Source organism: Protopterus annectens, chromosome 1.part0 (genome assembly GCF_019279795.1).
Source record: "Protopterus annectens isolate FY-2018-M chromosome 1.part0, PAN1.0, whole genome shotgun sequence".
Taxonomy (NCBI): domain Eukaryota; kingdom Metazoa; phylum Chordata; order Ceratodontiformes; family Protopteridae; genus Protopterus; species Protopterus annectens.
In genome coordinates, this window is record NC_056725.1 from 948,694,393 (window position 1) to 948,715,041 (window position 20,649).

General features: G+C 38.9%; 1 protein-coding gene across 13 annotated transcripts in view; it reads left to right on the top strand.

The window, feature by feature from the left end:
* The window catches only part of LAMA2 (laminin subunit alpha 2), a 4,753,606-nt gene that overhangs the window by 3,244,585 nt on the left and 1,488,372 nt on the right, over positions 1–20,649 (top strand). For all 13 annotated transcript variants that reach the window (XM_044064325.1, XM_044064371.1, XM_044064344.1 and 10 more), the window contains one exon: positions 1,309–1,431. In XM_044064325.1, the coding sequence (XP_043920260.1) occupies positions 1,309–1,431 (123 nt within the window). The remainder of the gene's footprint in view (positions 1–1,308; positions 1,432–20,649) is intronic.

The following is a 20,649-nucleotide window of genomic DNA, read 5'->3' on the forward strand; positions in this document are numbered from 1 at the left end:
ACCTGGAGGACATTTCAAGCCTAGCTATTCCATCCAAATGTAATATCATAGATGCTCTAGTCAATACCCAGGATTGTATTTATTAATGACTGTCCATGTCTAGGACAGTTGCTGGCACTATCCCCAATAAATATTTAAAGTGCTAGATCCACTCGTCCAGGCTCCTTTTGAACAGTGTCATAGAGGTGCTCTGCTTCACATGAATTGGCAGCTTATTCCAAAGACGTGGCAATTGCTAGGAGACAAATCTGTCCCTCAAGCATGTCCTATTCAAGTCGCAGGCTATATTTAGGTCCCTGGAATGGGTAGCTCTGGTCCCATTTGATTTACGGATATGCAGCAAATTCATTAGGTTTGGTCAGAGATTGCTCTGTAAGCCAGACATAAGTCTCCCCTAAGAAGTCTATATGATACTGAATATAGTGACAGGGACTTTAGTCAGTCTGTGTAATGGACATGCTGGAGTCCCTTGAGCTACTTAGCTAGAAATCTCTGAGGTCTCTCCAACTGCTGCAAGTAGCTGATTCTCTAGCGAATTCTGTAACTAATGTATAACAATTACATGACTTGCTTAATGTTACAACTATGTACTATGCAGCTATTTCTGTAGCAAATTCTGTGATTCTACTTAATGTATGAAAACTATTTGACTCACTTCTTGTCACAGCTGTAACTGTGTTTCTCTTAAGTATTGTAACATTTTAATTGTTGCCTGCACTGCAAATTTTCTCTCAGTCTGTGAAACTTTGTAAAGATTTTTTACAAGACTGTAGCTCTGTGGAGCTTTCCTTCCTTGGCCTACACTGAAAAAGTGTTTTATCCCAATTTGACTTTTCCAGTCAACAAAGATAGATAGATAGATAGATAGATAGATAGATAGATAGATAGATAGATAGATAGATAGATAGATAGATAGATAGATAGATAGATTAGATAGATAGATAGATAGATAGATAGATAGATAGATAGATAGATAGATAGATAGATAGATAAATTATTCCTCTATACCCTACACTGCAGCAGCTAGGACTCAAGTCAGTCCAGGTCATCTGGGTCACTGTCAGGTTCTTCCTTGTACACCACAAAGCCACATAAAGTTGTATTATGTCTTAGCTGTTATATTATTGTTATATGCAGTTGAAACAGATGAATATGCATTGGTGGAGCAAGAAAAAGCAAAAAGAAAGCTCAAGAAGCAGAGTGACTTTTCCAAGTCCTCGCATACCCAGTGCTTATTTTAGAATCTTCTAATATGATACAGTCTGAAGTAATTTTTACCTACTGTACTTGTTGTTTTAATTTTTCTAGGAGTGTGTGCCTGGATTGTACCGACTTCCTTCTTCAAGCAGTGAGCCAGGCCTGGGACGTTGTGTGCCTTGCCAGTGTCATGGCCATAGTGACACATGTGACCGTGATACATCAGTGTGCCAGGTATGGAACTGGAATATCTGCTGCCAAATATAGCCGATATAAATTAGTAAACACTGTTATTCCTACATAAAATAGGAACAGTTTGCTTTTTTAATTTATTTGAGATCTGTTGAATAGTTAAATTAAAGGTATAAAAGATAGTGGGCATTTTCAGAATGCACCTATTTATCTATTAATTAGTTTAGTTATGTCTTTTTTTATTTGCCTCTGTTTACCAAACTAGTCAGGCTGGGCATTATCCCTTTCCAGGGGAGGCCAGAGAGAATTATCTCCTTACAGAAGATATGTCAAACAGCTGAGGATTGACAAATTGTATGTTGTAGTATGAGTATATTTTTCTGGCACTTCAGAGTTGTGTACTGTTAATTGTTGCTTGACTAATTTTATATCATTGCTGGCTGACTTCATAGTTGTGCACTGTTATTTTTGTTTCACTGTATAGTTTTTCAGATCTCTGCTGAAGGTGTTGTTTTTCCCTACCTCCCCCTATTTCTCTATGTCTTAAGTTGGTATAACTGGTTTTACATCCTGTGTGTTATCTGACTATCTCAAGGATTACTTGCATAAAATTAGACCCTCTTAGTAACAGCTTGCATATCATTGCTGGAGCCTTCCTGTGTCCTGACAGAGTGCTCTTCAAACTATCTGGAGGTATACAGAGCTAAGTATATTTTTCTGGCACTTCAGAGTTGTGTACAGTTAATTGTTGTTTGACTCATTTTGTATCATTACTGGCTGAATTTTAGGGTTGCCACCTTCCTTCGTGGCGAAAACCGGAGTAAAGCCACACCCCTCGCGCACCAGTAACCCTGCCCACCCCACCCCCTCTCCTGCCCACATTCCGCCCATTTTGTGATGCCATGATGACATCACTCGGCTGGGAACACCCTCTTTTTTCATTCCTGCTGCCTGCTTTCGGCTGATTTACTATGCTTTTCTGTAAAAAAAAAATATAGTAAATCAGCCGATTTACAAACTCCGATAGTCTGTTTCCTTTTTGAAACAGGGTACCGGAGTTTGTACAGTGTTTTCCGGACTACCAGAGAATCAGCTTGATTTCCGGATAGTCCGGAAAAAAAGCGGAGGGGTGGCAACCCTACTGACGTCAGAGTTGTGCACTGTGATTTTTGCTTCACTGTATAGTTTTTCAGATCTCTGCTGAAGGTGTTGTTTTTCCCCTACCCATCCTCCCTATTCCTGTCTTGTTGTAATTTGGAGGCTTTTGCAGTTGCCCACCCCCACTGTAGATTTGATCTGGGACACTCCCCCCAGTCCCATCTCTTTACCTCATTCTACCTAATAGACTCCTTCTGCACTTGTTTTTAGTCATTTTTAATTTAATTGCATTTTTTAAACTGTTTGGTCTAACATTGCTACATACTCAAGTGTGCTAGCTTGCACTGCATTTGAATTGTTTTTACTGCTGTTTTAGCTACTTTTCTGTATAAAAAAAAAACACCCAACACTACAACCTGTGAGAGATGCACTAATCTAGCCAAACTGGAGGTAAAGCTCTCTCCAACCAAGACTGAACTTGACAGTCAAGAGGAGAAGGTAAACACTTGCACCACACCACACTCATCATCTAGTCTCACTAAATCTGCACCACCAAAATTCACACATAGAAACACAAAAACATTTGTGGAGGCTCTCAGTAATAATCTGCTCAAGCAACAGAGACCTCCAAAGCAGAAATGCAAGCAGCCACCACCCCCAACACAAACCAAATGACACATAGCTCGCAGACTCAGTGTGCCACTCAACCACAGCCAATAAGGCAAAACAGCATACCCAACACACTAGTCATAGGTGACTCTATAGTCAGGAACACTGATGTCCCACTCACCATGCTAAACAAGGAGAAGGTTACTGTCAGCTGCCTGTTGGGTGACAGAATCTGCCAAATAACCCACGCACTAAGGTCACTCTACAGCAAGTACAAATATGACTCTGTCATTGGCCATGTTGGTGTGAACGACCTGAGACGTACCTCCCTGGGCTACATGAAAAGAGACATGGAAGAGCTCTCTGATCTTGTAGCCCAGGCAGGTATGACCCTAGCCCTGAGTAGCATTCTGCCATCACTCAGAATTATACCGCAGTACAAGGACAAAATGATTGACTTCAACAATTGGCTAAGCTTCTGGTGTTATTCTAAAGGCATCCAGTATCTGTCCGCCTGGGATGACATGGTCGACAGACCACGATGCCAGAGATGGCCTGCACCTGTCACCCCTGGGATTCCGGATACTGGCTAATGTTCTTGCCAACCCTATAGTGCCTATTTTAGGCAAGGTTCAAATGACAAATTCACCACCATAACAGAAACAGGCAAGCAAAAAGTGAGGGTGATGCTGCTAAGTGCTAGAAGTCTAAATCTCAAAATGCACTCACTCAAGGCACTCCTTAAAATGGAGAACATTGATATCTGTGCAGTGACTGAGACCTGGTTCAAGGCTCCAGAGACCACCCCTGCAGTACCAGGCTATAACACATATCACGCTTTTTGGCCATGTAACCTGGACCGGAACACCAAAGGCGGAGGTGTGTCCATATTCATTAAGGATATCCACACCTCCAGGCTAGCTGCTCAGCATAATGCAGCTGAGGTTATCCAAGTGCATCTAACTCTGGTCAAAACTGCAATCCAAATTGTAGCTTGCTACAGATCCCCCACCATGCCCCAGGATTCCCACTCCTCTTTTCTTGATGTACTGGAAAATATTACGGTTCAACCAAACACCCTAATAATGGGTGATTTCAACTACCCCACCATTAACTGGGAAAACTACTCATGTACCAACTCCTTCGCTCAGCGCTTTTTGGAATTCATAAACTCCAATGCCCTCTATCAACTTATCCACACCCACACCAGGGGCAACAATATCCCAGATCTAGTCATTATCAACATGAGTGACCGGTGTTCCACACCTGAAGTCAATGCCTCATTGGTCCGATCCGACCATAAGCTAATTACCCTAGATATCCACATCCTGCCCCCACCCCCCATTAAGGAAACCATGGTAAAAAATTTCTCCAAAGCCAACTTCATGCTTCTTAAGACAGAAGGGGTGAGTTTCATGACACCCATGCAGATGGAAAATACAGTTATTACTACTGAATCCTATACAGTTGCACTTTATAAGCACTTACACAAGTGCATGGATTGTGCTATCCCAAACAGAACCAAGATGCTATCCTCCAAAAAAAGGAAGCCAATTTGGTGGTCCCCTGCCAGAAACAAACTGTACAACAGAAGGAAGAAACTGTTGCAAAAGAGAGTAAAATCCCATGAGTGGAGGAGCTCCCTGGTCAGCCTCAGTAAGAAGCTGCAATCCCTGATAAAATCCTCGAAAGCTAGTTATGAAAACAAAATCGCCACTGATTCTAAAGACAACCACAAAGCATTCTATAGCTATGTCAAGAATCAAAATAGCAACACTCAGATCTGCTCTGAGTTACAGCACGATGGCACTAAATATACAGACCCAATTGATATTGCCAACATCCTGGCAGATAGGTTCAGTGCTAACTTTACCCCCCTCTCACCCTCTAAAGAGCTCATCTCTATACCAGAAGAATGCAAAGTTACTGTAATCACGGCTGCACAGGTAAAAACCACACTCTCCAAAGCCAAGAACACAGCATCCATGGAACCAGACAACATCCCAGGCTGCATTCTATACGAATTACAGAATGAACTGGCAACCCACCTAAGTACCATATTCAATCATAGCCTCACCTCTGGCTTCGTGCCCACTGAATGGTGCACAGCGACGGTTATCCCACTCCACAAGGGGGGAGCCACCATGGACCACAGGAACTACTGCCTCATTAGCCTGATGAGCCTGGTCTGCAAGGCCATGGAATGTATCATCATGGAACTTATAAACAAAGACATTGGTAATCTCCAAACTCTGGACCACACCCAGTTTGGGTTTGTAAAAAGGCAGTTCATGTCTCCTAAACCTGATAGACTTCTTTGAAGCAGTCGCCAAAGCCGTAGACGAGGGTAAGGTGGTTCACACAGCCTATCTAGATCTTTCCAAGGCTTCCGACACCACCACCCCCACTCTGGAATTATAGATAAACTCACTAAACTAGGTATAAATCCCTATGTCACAAGATGGGTTGCCAACTGGCTCACTGACAAAACCCACAATGTGTAAGTAGCAGACTCCAAATCCGACTTCAGACCAGTGACAAGTGGAGTACCACAGGGTTCAGTCCTGGGTCCTCTCCTGTTTGGTATCTACCTCTCTGAAGTACAGGCTAACACAGAAGGCCTTTGGCTAATGAAGTTCGCAGATGACTGCAAACTAGGAGCCATAATTGAAACTCCTAACAATGTGGACATCCTACAAAAGGGCCTCACTGAGACAGATGCCTGGTGTCAAATCCATGGCCTCAAGCTCAATGCCAAAAAGTGCAAAGTCATCCCCTTTGATAAAAACTCTGTACCCATGAACTACAACATAGGCGGTAGTATACTTAACACCAAAAGTGTGATAAGAGACCTTGGGACACAGGTGGACATTAGCCTCTCCTTTGATAATCACATCGCCACAGTAGTCAGGAAATCCTTCTACATGGCACACCTCATCACAAAAGGTTTCTCATCCAGAAAAAAAGAGGTCATTGTTTCTCTCTACTCATCACTCATTAGACCCATTATAGAGTACAACCCCCCTCTTGGTATGTACCTCACAAGACATCTACAAAAACTGGAAAGGCCACAGAAATACCTCACAAAGGGGATTACCAGCCTCAAACAGATGCCCTGTGCAGACCGTCTCAAAAAACTCCAGCTTTACTCCATCGCATATCGCCTACTTAGAGAAGATCTCTACCTAACATACAAACCTATGTCAAACCCAGAGCTGTTGGACATGCTCCACTTAAAGAAGAAATCCCAATCCCTTCGAGCTATATTCTCTAGGGACCTAAACCTTGTCACCACAATAAACAGAACATGCCAGAGGGATAGATTCCTGTCCCAGAGACTTCCCATACTCTGGAATAAACTACCTATCTATATCAAACAACACTTCTCATTAGCACTCTTCAAGAAAAATATTGATGATTGGATGGGAAATAGGAAATTCACCCCGGGGATCATTTCTGTGGCTCTGCTCGACAGTGACACAGGAAAATAATTTTCTTGGATGACAAAAGCCAGGGTACCATTTTGGCTGGGCTTGTATAGGCCCTAGGGCTGATAGCCTTGTACCTACCTATGAACCTATCTTAGATACCAAAGTGTTACATATTGGCATTTGTTGAAGCAATATCAATAGTAGTATGCATCAGTACTGCCTTTTTGGGGTGTTCAAATACATATAGTTTAATTAACAATGATGTACATAGAGTACATTCAGCTATAACGTGTATAGATAGATACATGCTAATACAACTGGTTTACCTTCATATTGTCAGAAATGAGAATATCGATCGCGCTTTTGTACGAACCAAAAGTGCAAATTTTAAACTGTGAAAGTCTCCGTAGTTACAAAATCAGCAAATCGAACAGCAGATTAGCTGATTTTCGAACTACAATGTCAAAGACACATCATAATGCAGGGGGGCAAGCCCCCCTATACCCCCCATGTAGGGGGGCTGCACCCCCACACCCCCCCTACTTTAATATACTAACTCCAAGATTGCACTACAGTGGGTAAGGGTTTTTCCGATCCCCGATATAGCGAATTCTGCACCCAAAATGTCGAATTTGCAATGAGCGAATGCCAATGCGCATTCATTCATTGCACATTCAGACAATTTTTGTTTAAGGCATTGCCAATTTGGGAACCTCCTTTCATACATAGTGGATTCGCCCAAGTGCATAAAGCACTTATGAAGGTAAACCTATACAACTATATGTAGGCTTAAGATACGTATGTTAAGTTAGGTATACATAGCATTTTGCAATTCCCAGGAGTTCCACTATAGTTAGAGTTCCATTGTTAAAAAGTTGTATGTATTTTATCTCAGGAAATTAAACAATTTTACTGTCTCACTATGGGCATAGCATGAATTATGTAGCTCAACACTGCCTATTTGGCTAAAATATTGAGACATTAGAAAGCATACAGAATTTAAGGGCATTTTAGTTTGATGTTGTGCAACTAAAGTGATAGTTTTTCTGTTGGAAGTTAGAAGATAGGGGACCTTCAGGATAGGTTAATGCACCAGTTTTCAAGATTGCTTGGTTAGAAGGTATTATAGCAGTGCTGACTGGACATGAAGGAAAAAAAAGGATAAGCTGTGAAGGAGCAGATTTAGGTAGTTGAAGATAGATGCCAAAGAGAAACAGTGGAGGTCAGTAACATGACATAGCAGAACCAGGGGATAGTAGGGTAGGTTGTGAAAGGGAAGCTGTAGAGAAGTCAAAGGAACTGATTATGTTGATAGTTACTATTGTGTCTGACTCTCCACAGAGCCAGATAATCTGTAATGATTTAGGAAGCAAGCTGTATTCATTGTTTGGCTAATATGAAGAAACATTTTGAGGGGTCACTAAACAGTTGAATCACATGAATGTATATGTTTATAGAAAGAGACACAATATCTTTGCAAAAGATTTATACAGTTACTTCTGGAAGCAAGCCAATTTTAAGCTGTAAAACATTCAGACTAGTATATGACAGACTACATGTAGGGGTTGACATACTACAGTTAGAAGTGTGGGTAAAGTTCACAAATGTACACAATTGTTTGCTTGCGGTGAGTCCTTGGGGAAAGAAGCATATCCTTTGTGTACTTCCGTGTAGCTGTCAAATAACTGGAAGAAGAAACATGCTAAACTGAAGCATTTCATCACTGCAGCTTAATCTTCATTTGACAGCACCCACAAGGAGGTAGTGTAAACTTTGAAATTATAGCAGAATAGTTTACAAAGAAAATTTTATATACACATAAATTAGCTAGCATGCAAAAATGTTCTGTATTAACTCAAATTTGAGCATCTATAGTATTTCAAAATCTCTTTTGGAAACCATTGTAAATGTACAGCTGCCTACTGTTATAGCAGATTAGACTCAAGATAACTGTTGGTAATGAGAGGCAGTGGCTGCTGGTGACTTCAAATTAAAGGGGGGGCTGCATGAGACAGCTGAATGGGTGGGGCCAATGTGAAGGGGTGTGGCCAACTAGAAAGGGGTGGAGCTATGCTCAAAAAACACAACAACTGGAACTTTAATTAAATACGCTGCCCTGGGTACCAAACTGTCATTACGAGAGTCCAGTCAAGACAAAATGAAGTGTAAAAGAAAAATATATTTCAATGCATTGGCTACATGACAGCTTACTTAATATCTAGATGGAAACAAAAAGGTTGTGAGGCATGAAAAAATAAATTACTTTTTAAATACATTACTGGAATACTAGTCAAAATCAAGTATTAAAAAAAGCAAGCTTCTCTTTGCACTGCAGTTCTAATTATAACTTATATTAAGCTTTATAAAAGTACCAAGTAACATGCTGAAAGTAGAAATCTCTGTGATACCCCCACTTGTAAAAATGTTTCTTATCCAAAAAAGACCTGCTGCCTGACAACTATCTACTTGTTTCATGGGGAAAACATGATCAAAGTAAAAAATGAACAGCAAACAAGAAACAAGCTCAAGATAAATTGCTTAAAGGATTACTGCACAGGTTATGGACCACACATGATAGATTGGCATTTTGTTTAGTTTACGAGTAAAGCCTGCAAATCTCCAACAAATGTAATGAGCTTCTGAAAATACTGTAATCCTGTCCTTTATTACAAATACTGTCATATGCATTTCAATATCTAAGGCTTGTACATTATCTAGTTATGTAAATATTCTGTGCATGGCAACAACAAAAAGGCTTTCAGTGTTGGTAATTATTTAACAGCATGCTTATTAAAGGTTACTTGCATCTTACAATCTCAGACAAAGCAACAGGGCACTGTGACAGCATGCATTTTCTGAATAATAAGAAGCATAGATCAACAGTATAAAAATATGACAGAAAACCAGAACATTCTGCAAAATCAAGGACAGATGAAAAGCCACTGTTGTATTTGTGTCTACCTTGGATGGGGGAATACTCTGCACGCTTAAACTGCATAATTGCTCCTTGCCTTGCTTGGACACATCCAGAGTCACTACATGGGGGAGTGGGGTGCAACAAGTATGTCACGATTTGAAATGTCTCTGGCTGATGGTGATGGCTCTGACACTCATACTTCTCAACCTCAGAGCAAGAAATCTGGACAAAGCCATACATGGAAGTGGGACAAAGGCCCAAAAATAAGGACAATTTTTAAATATTGCTTGTATAAACTTAGAAAGATAATAGAATAGTAGTAGGTCTTGCATTAGTATGAATTTTCTGAAGGGTATAAAATCTGAAACTCAAATGTCTGCCTTTATTTTCTAACTTCAGTCTTTAATGGCTTGCCACTAATTTGTCAGAAAACCACAATTTTATGAAAAACAGACCAAAAATGTGATGCAAAAATATAAAATTGCTACACAGTACAGCTGGGAACCTGTCAAAGAAGGGACACCTTTTTAATATTAGTACTGTTAACTTCAGCAGCTGACAAAATAAGAGCATCTACATGCATTTCTGAAATAAAAGTAATCTATAACTCTGATCATTACAGTTATTTATAATTGTAAACCCTCCACGTTTTCTTCCAAAATTGTCATTTTTGCAGAGTGGTTATTAGGGGGAGAGCAACATTTTGAGCCAAACTTGGGGACAGTTGAGAGGTTTGGATATTCCTAATTCTATAAAGCGATTTATTTGCACATACCTCTCAACCTCTTAATGCAGGAAATCTGGACAAGGCCAAATAAATATATTGGGGGAATATACAAACAGTACTAAAAATTACTCTTGTATAAATTTAAGACAGTTGATAGAATAACAGGTCTTGCTTTAGCATGCATTTTTCTGAAGGTTATGACATCTGAATCTCAATGTTTGTCATTATTTAGTGACTTCATTCCTAAATGATTTGCCAGAAAACCACAAATTTTACAAGTAACAAAGCAAAAATAAGACACAAAAATCTATTAATTTTGGAAAAATCTGGACAGTTGAGAGGTATAGTTCAGCCGGGGCTGTCTAAGTTTGCTGCCCTTCCCCCCTCACAAAGTCATGGTTGAATGGAGCCTCCTCCCTGCAGCCATTCCAATGTCCCATTCCATGGTTATTTTGCCCCATTTACCATAAACACTATAATGTGCATACTGCTTTACTTCTGCGATGATTTGGATTTCATTTGAAAGTTTTATTTTGCATTTTACAGCACAGACCCTAATAGATATCTACTAAACAAAGCAATGCAGTCTCATAATGAAAATAGACTTAGCATTAAAACTTCTCTGCCCTTGAAATTCACATTCATTGAAACAGCATTGAAACCCACATTCAAAGAAAATACATTTTGCCAGTGGCAGATAAAGATTAACTTTGTGCTGTTTTCAAATCATAGGCCCCTTCAACACGAAACATACACATGCTCTTTGATGCACCTTCCTGATTGTATTAAACTATATTCCTTGTACAATATAGTACAGTTGTTAGAGGGCATTTTAAATTTATTGTTTTGAACATTTTTCCAGTAAACAATGAAACAAAAATGCATGCACCAATAATGACAAAACTGCTCAGTTCAGAAGATTTCCATCATAAAAGTCAAACTTCTACAGTCCACCAGTATCAGTAAATATGCACAATCTCTGAAGAAGTAAGAGACATCTAAATAATTCCACATTAAAGAAATCTGTAACTAATGAAGAGGTTGCTGCTAGCAAACAACTTTATATGTCATTGTTTCATCTACAAATAAAGTGGTTGTCGCCCTTGGGGAATAAATTGCCCATGTTGCATTAAAAAAATGATAAGCTAGTAATATCACAGTAGGGAATGGATGGCAAACTGATAACAGGTTCATAGTTACTAGGTATATTCGCCAAAAAGGACTGCAGCATCCACCCCATTTAGAACACAGTACAGTATCAGCAATGTATCTACCTACTGTGAGAGTAGAACCCACAGCCTTCTGCATCAAAAGCAAGTACACTACCTGTTGTGCGTTTAACAATGCAAGTAGACTCACCCTAAGCAGTACTAAACTTTTGTTCCCCTGCAGCTCTCAGCTCCTTGTATAATCTACGCGACACTCCGCTGTATCTCTGAACTTTGTAGCAGAAGAAATCTGGAAAAAAGCCAGAATTTATTGGGGGGGGGGGCAAAAGCCCAAAAACCAGGGACACATTTTAAACATTGCTTGTATAATGTTGGAAAGCTGCTACAATAAAATGCTGTGTTACCACCATACATTTCACCACCAAGTCTTGAACCCAAGGGAACCCTGTGCAAAACAGTCAGAGTAACATACCACTATGCCAAATCAGCTGTTTTGTGAAAAAGAGGAAGACTGAAACTTAAATGACTACCATTTAGTGAATTCAGTTCTCACCATAGCTGTCAACCTCTTAGCACAAAACACCTGAACAAAGCCAATAATGAGGGAATACAGCCCCCAAACATATTCAGTAAATTCAGTTCTCACCATACCTCTCAACCTCTTAGCAAACAATACATGGACAAAGCCAGTAATGAAGGAATACAGCCTCCAAACATATTCAGTGAATTCATTTCTCACCATAGCTCTCAACCTTAGCACAAAAAACCTGGACGAAGCCAATAATGGAGGAATACAGTCCCAAAAATAAGGACAAATTTCAAATATACATGTTATAAACTTAGAAAATTGCTAGAATAAAAGGTCATGTACTTTCTGAAGAATATGAAGTCTGAAATCCAAATGCTTGTTATTTTTATTTAACATTTGTTAACCAGGAAAGTCTGACTTGGAGCAAAAGCCAATTTTCAGCAGAGCGAAACACTAAGATGGGAAGACATGCAGACTCCACACAGAAAGCACCCCAGCCAAGAATCAAACCAGAGAACATGTAGCGTTAAGGCAACAATGCTACCAGTGCACCACTGTCAGGAACAACAAACATATAGAAACCACAGATTTTATGAGGAACAGAACAAATATGATCCACACACTTCTGTTAGTCTTAACTGACTATGTGAGGGACCACATACTCGTACAGCATAAAGACATAGCAGGCAGTCACATATGTGGTTGAGTACAACGGCTATTAAGTACAACGGCTATTCTGGGGTGATGGCAAGCCCTGAAAAGGAGCAAAAATTGTGCTTCTGACTGATAATTGCCTCCAAAACTTGACCTTTGCCTCTCAGCATTGGCGAATAAGGTGCATCTTTAAAATACAAATCTCTTTCAGAAGGACTAGTGATACCTCTTCATGTGGTGATCTGGTATGCTAATAGTGCAGGCAGTAGGGATAACAAAGCAGTCATTAATGCATATGATGAAGGACTTGATGATCAGTGAAGGGCATAGAAAGCCTGAACTTTTTTTAGAACATTGCCAGATGATAAAGAGTTTGCACACAGGTTTAAATGAGTTTACTTTTAGTCAAGGAATTTTTATTGATTCTTATGGCAACTGTATTCAGGAATAAAAAAAATCACAAAGAAAAGTTTTTCTGGGAATTATGTAAAAACAGGTGCAGATGTGGAGTATTTGAAATATTAATTGTGATGCCCCTACACTGGCCCGGCAATCAAGGAGCCACAATCCTCACCACTAGCACCAGTGAGGGACGTACACATTGGGAGGATGACAGGTACACACAATTAATTTCCTTTAAGAGCACACAGAGAACACAGTTAGGCTGGGGCTGGTTTCTCCCTCTTTCTCCAGATCTCCAATAAGACTCCCCATTGGCACAGCTATAGGATTGAGATCTCAGCCAAGTGACCAAGCCAAAACCTCCTGCACCCTCTCAGTTCAACCAGTGCTTCGTGTCCCTGACCAAGTGGCTCACACACACACACACACACACACACACACACACACACACACACAGACACACACACACACACACACACACACACACACACACACACACACACACACACACACACGCACACACACACACAAATTAAGATTTGATTTGTACACAAACACACACCTGGGAAAGGCTGGTATAGGTTTATTAGCTATGCCCCCTTCTGCCCAGACTATAAAGTAGTACCAGCTGCCACCAGCCACTACTTATCAACTCCTTTCAAGGCCTTTACCAAATGGAGCCCAATCTTACTGCGTAATGTTGCTATTAATCTAAATGGTAAGTGTGACCAAGACTAAGGCTATTTAAAAGTGGCTTATACAGTGTCATCAAATACATATGCAAGTACTGTAAGAGCTTAAATATCTCTAAACAAACCAGCCACAATTAAAAGGTTTAAATATATTTCATAATAAATAATAAAAGAACAACACAATACTCAATCAACACAGTAACTACAGAGTTCAGAATCACAGGAAATATTTTAAAACAGCATTGTAGGACAGTCTCTATTCAATACAGAAATCATCTAAACTAATCTTTACTATATTCCTATCTCCATCTAAAAGAAATACAATGCCTAAATCTTACTTACAGTGATACACACAGGCAGACTTGCTGAATGGATGCTTCTAGGTCCAAGACAAGATACAAAATGCACAATCTGTCTCTGAGAAAGTTCTTAAATTAATAACACAAATTACTGCTGAGTTAGCCTGTCACCTGCCTTCAGTTCCCTGGCTAACAGAAACTTAACAAAATTTGACATTCCTATGTGAAAAATACATATCTCTCAGATGTTTGCTCAGAACTGGAAGTTGTAAAGCCTGTCTCAACAATCTCTTTGTAACCCTTCCCAGCTCCCCTTCCACAGTAAGTCTGGCATCCTCTGAGAGTGGTGCCTCACTGTCAGCCTCGGTACTACTACTCACCTTTGCCTTTGCAGTCACTCTGTCCAAGGGAACATCAGTATCCACAAGCAGCTGTGGCCCACCTTCAGTCTCACTGCTACAGGGTAGGTCCCTCCCTGAAGCAACCACCTCACCAGTCCTGGCTGCATATTTGCAGTCTGTCTGGGTCTCCCCCAGGCTACCAGACCTGCATGCTTGTCTCCAACCCTGACTGCGTGTAACTGCATGCACACATGGTACTGCGTTATCAAAAGCATTCCCTATCAGGACATCTGCAGAGATATCCTCAAACACACCTACTTGCTTGCTTCCATTTCCACCCTCCCAGTCAAAGTGAAACCTAGCCAAGGGTATTTGGAATGGGCTCCCTCCTAAAGCTCTGACTGGAATAGACTGCCCAAGCATGTAGTGTTCCTCTGTAACCATTGCAGGCTTCACAATGGTTAGGTCAGAGACTGTGTCTTTCTTAGCCATGGCTTCTTTCTCATTCACTAAGTTAGGGTATAACCTCTTGTGGTAGTTTGGTACCCCTGTTGCCTCAAGACAACTTACTGTTGGCATTTAGTCATTCCCACTTACTTGCTTTCCCACCATTTGTTCCCCACCTTGCCTCCGTGGACCTCTATATGGTACATGGACCCACTGGTTGCATTTAAAACATGTAATCCTTGGTCCTGGATGTGTACCTGGTTTGGTGGCTTTCCCTGCTACTGGTAGACTCTGTTGGGGCAGTCTGGGCTGCCCACTTTGGGTTCCATTAGACCAATGGGCAGCACTGGGTGTCCCTTTCCTGTGCAGTACTGCCCTGCTTGCTAGGTATAGATCTCACTTCTTCCCCAACTTATCTACAGTATTGCATTATCTATCAGCTAACAAGATTCTCATGTCCTCAGGCAAAGTGCTAAGGGCTTGTTCCCTCAGCAAAAGGTCTGCAAGCCCTTTAAAATTGGTGATCTGACATCCACTCACCCACCTATGAAAATAAGTGCTTAGTTCAGCAACATAGTCACACACACTTTCATCTGCCTTGCGTATTTGCTTACAAAACTTTTTCCTATAAGTTTTAGGTGTTAACTTAAAACATTCTAGCAAACACATTTCGACTGTATTATAATTTAAACAATTGGTATCAGAAAGTTTAGAAATTGCAGTTACAGCTTTACCATGGAGTAAGGGGGTCAGGAACCATGCCGAGAGCCCTTGGTCAACATTATACTGTTTACATACCCTCTCAAACATATGAATGAAACTATCAAAATTATCCTCCTCCATAAATTGTGAAAGAAATTTACTGACCTTTGTTGTTGGGTTTGGTTACTCCCTTCCCAATTACCTCCATGACTCTGGTGAAGAGTCGGCATCTCATTTTTTTGTTGCCTCTGCGTCTAATTCTCCTCAGCCTGCAGATGTCACAGTTTCTCATTTTCCCCAGCCTTTCGATGTCTCAATCTCTCTGCTGCTTCTATTTTATTTATTTATTTTATTTATTTATTTAAATTTGTTGACCGGGATTGTCCGACTGGACGTAGGTCCATTTTCAGCGGAGGCCCGGGGAGAAAAGCTCCACAGTTAAAATAAACAGACAGTATATACATTGGATTACATAGTGAATAACAATTTACATAGCAATTACTTACAACATATTTCCAGATGAAGAACATAGTACATCAGTAGACAGCTAGAATCTTTATCTGTGAAGTGCATACCAGACATTAACAAATGTTACAAGAAGAAGCAGTTTGTGCTGTATAATAAGTACTGGCTTATGAGCATCTGAGCTTGCTATAATCAAGGTAGTTAGTGGAGTGGAAAGAAAGGTAGTGTATTATTGTATTGTAGTATTTCCAAATGCCTGGCCTCTAACTCAAGTCTCTTTAATTCCACATGGATTTTTAAATCCTCTGTGGAAAGTTTGAGCTGTCCATTTTCTGAGAATTGTACATCTGCATGGCCAGTCTGATTGTCCTCCTGGTTACTATTCTGTGATGCAGCTGTGACTAAAGCTGCAATCATGTCTGTTTGAGTCAGGTTGGCATGCACCAGTCCTTTAGAGTGGCACATTTCAGACAACTGGCTTTTTGTCAGTTTGCCATACTCCTCTGCTGAAATGCTTGCCTGCTCTCCCTGATAAAATCAAGCTAACAAAAAAAAATAAACCAATTGTGATATGAACTCTGAATGTTAACTGCATGGCTGATTGAGAGTCCAAACACCTTCACTGACCACTGTACACAGGCTAGAGGAATTCATTGTTCATACCACTACAAGCCAGTTAATATGGGATGTGGCAGTCACACCACTATCAACCAATTAATATGGGATGTGGCTATCCCACCACTGCCAAACAATTAACATGTGATGCCCGTGCACTGGCCCAGTAATCAAGGAGTCTCAGTCATCACCAGTGAGGGATGTACACATTCAGAGGATGACAAGAACACACAAAGTAAAGTACAATTTGCATTAAGAGCACACAGAAAACACAGTCAGTCAGTTACTATTAATCCAAATGGTAAGTGTGGCCAAGACTGAGGCTATTTAGGAGTGGCCTATACAGTGTCACCAAATACATATGCAAGTACTCTGAGAGCTTAAATATCTCTAAACAAACCAGTCACAATTAAAAGGTTTAAATATATTTGATAATAATAAAAGAACAAGACAATACTCAATCACCACAGTAACTACAGAGTTCAGAATCACAGGAAATATTTCAAAACAGCATTGCAGGACAGTCTCAGTTCAATACAGAAAACATCTAAACTAATCTTTATTATGTTCCTATCTATCTCTAAAGAAATACAATGCCTAAATCTTACTTATAGAGTAATACATAGGCAGAAGTGCTGAATGGATGTTTCTAGGTCCAAGACAAGATACAAAATGCACACACTATCTCTGAGAGAGTGCTTAAATTAATAACACATGTTACTGCTGGGTTAGCCTGGATGACATCACTCTTTGTCATCTAACTTCAGTTCCCAGGCTAACAGAAACTTAACAAAATGTAACATTTCTATGTGAAAAACACATCTCTCTCAGATGTTTGCTCAGAACTGGGAGTCGTAAAACAATTAAACATCATGAAATAAGCACTTCAAAACCCAAAACAAGTGGAATAAATGAAATAAATGTAATATTCAAATGAATCCACACCAATAACAGTACACAAAATGCTTAACTGCTTCACCGCGTTTTTCATTCCCAATGGAACTTCATCAGATGCAAAACAGTTAATAAAATCAATTAAGCCTTTAAATACTCCATTTAAAATCAATTTAACCAATCCATTTCATTTTACACAGTTGCTAATTAATATTCATAAGGACATGCTGACTTACTAATGAATATTCATGAAGAAATGCTCCCTTCAAAAAATATTTAAAAAAATCATTAATTCCAATACCATATAAATGAATTTAAAACAAAATATTATGTAATCAGCTATTAAATAAATAGGCCTGTTACACCTATTAAAAAAATATATATATATACCCTACAACATATAAATATACACTTAAATACCTATATAAAAACACATGGCCAAAACCCTACTATTGCATTTTTATATAACAATGCTGCCATCTAGTGGCTAAATAAATATTCTTGTTGTTTCTAAAACAAGCTGGAAGAGGAAATCTAAAAACTTCATTCCTCTTTCAAGACATAAATGATTATTTTCCCAGTCTCCTCCCCTGATATCATAGGGGATATGTTCTAATGCAAAACAAAATCTTAAAAGCAGCTTCTTTACAAGCTTAAGTATGCTTGTAAAGAGCATTGTTACCATCAGCCTTACTAATATCATATATGTGTTTATATACCCTTCTTTTTAATTGTTTTAATGCCTGGTGGGCAGGGATGCTGACCAGTAAACATTTTGTGAATTGTGACATTAAAGGAATAATATATTTAGCTATATGTGTGAAATGCCCCTCCTTTTATGTTGGCAAAACAGAGGGCATTAAAAAAATAGAGGTTCAGGAACTGTATTGGCAGCTGGTACATGATGCCTGCAGACCTCCAGGTCTGAATGAGAATGTATCCCTGATGCCCATCTTAAAAATAAGATCAGCAAAGTTATGATAATAAAGTTTTTTTTATTTTTAAGGGGTGTATTAAGTTGATTAAATGATGAGAACTCACCTGTGTCTGTGCCCTAGGTAAATATATATTTTTAATACATTTTTAATTTATTATTATGCCTTTTATTAATGTATTTTACAGTATATTTATACACATGTATTTTAATTGTGATGGGTGCTGCAGTAGCGTTGTCGCCTCACAGCAAGACGTTGTCACGTTCGATTCTCAGCTAGAGCGTCTTCTGTGTGGAGGCATGCGTGAATGGGCGTGCCTTCGTTGAAGGTTGTGCATCACGGCTGGTAACTCAGCACGTAAAAATCCACAACCAAACATTAGCGGACTGGAGTTCTGCTGTGGCGACCCCTAACCGGGATAAGCCGAAAGACACAACAACAATTTTAATTGTGATGATCTGATTTTATATGTATATTTATTTGTTTCTAACAACATCGGAAATAGGAAATGTTTTAAACATGAACATTTATATGTATTTGGGTTATTTATGTCTTGAAAGAGGAATGGTAACAAGTTTTTAGATTGCTCCATCCAGCTTGTTTTAGAAACAACAAGAATATTTAGCCACTAGATGGCAGCATTGTTATATAAAAATGCAATAGTAGGGCTTTAGCCATGTGTTTTTATATAGGTATTCAAGTGTATTTTTATACCTTGTTTTAGGGTATATATTTTTTAATAGGTGTAATACATCTATTTATTTAATAGCTAATTACATAATATTTTGTTTTAAATTCATTTATATGGTATTGGAATTAATGATTTTTTTTATATTCTTTTGATGGGAGCATCTCTTTATGAATATTCATTAGTATGTCAGCATGTCCTTATGAATATTAATTAGCAACTGTGTAAAATGAAATTGATTGGTTAAATTGATTTTAAATGGAATATTTAAAGGCTTAATTGATTTCATTAACTGTTTTGCATCTGATGAAGTTCCATTGGGAACGAAAAACGCAGTGAAGCAGTTAAGCGTTTTGTGTACTGTTATTGGTGTGGATTCATTTGAATATTAAATTTATTTTGTTTATTCACTCGTTTTGGGCTTTGAGGTGCTTATTTAGTGATTTATGGTTGGAGCTTTGCATCTCATTTTTTGTGGTTATTTCTATTTCAAGACAATAGGAAAATATCTAGCTCTAGACATTGTGCCTGCTTACTAGGAGATAGCACAGTTGTAAAACACTTTACTTTTTAACTTATTTTCTTGAAGTTTTGCAAGTTAACTCTGTATGTTCCAGCTTCTACTATTAAAACATACATTTGAACAGGTATATAGTTTATATACATTTCTGTGCTTTTCCAGTAGGGTACATACATTTTAGCTCAGTAGTTTACACACATTTCTGCACCAGTAGTTTAATATACACATAGCATACAGTTCTCTTACAAATTTGTAAGACAAGCATATGAATCATATTAATATCCACAAATGACATGTGATTATTTACAACATTCCAGATAGCTGTGCTGGCAGTGTCACACATGATGGAGGCATAAGCTATAGCATTTAATGAAAAAAGGAAAAGATGAAAAAAGTATAACAAGTACTGCAAAATGTTTATGTATATGTAAGTGAGAAAGTAAAACAACAGATGAAGAAAGGGATTGGTATATAAAAATTCTACTGACAGATTTGGGGAGGACTTCTGAAACAAATTAATAAATAAGGAGTGTTGTGGATTAAACAAAAACATGACCAACCAAGTATTTCCGAAGCGTTTAATAATCCACACACTAAGCGCTTTTACTATTAGTGTGTGGATTATTAAAACGCTTCAGAAATACTTGGTTGGTCGTGTTTTTGTTTAATTTACAAGTTTTATATCCATTGGGTATTTCTTGTCAGTTATTTAAGTGCTGTGGATGTTTATGAGACAGTGGAAGTAATGAAGTAATGTTAGAAGAAGAGCTTTTTATGAATATAGTGTAGGGCAAGGAGAGAAGATTAATAAGTGGAATGAGAATTTTCTGGAAAAAGTATAGGACTACTAAAAAAACAGTACTTTAATAGTTAGCATGGAATATTTAATGAATGCTGTAATATTTTAAGAGATGGAGAAAGATTTTTATTTAGGATTTTACAGATACATGCAAGACTAGATGTAGGGTAATTTGAATATACCATTATTAGAGTTGTTTTTTCATAACATTATGTGGGATTTTGACAGCCACAGTGGTGCAGTGGTTAACATTGCCACCTCACAGCAAGAGGTTTTCTGGTTCGATTCTCGGCTGGGTTGCCTTCTGTGTGGAGTCTGCATGTCCTC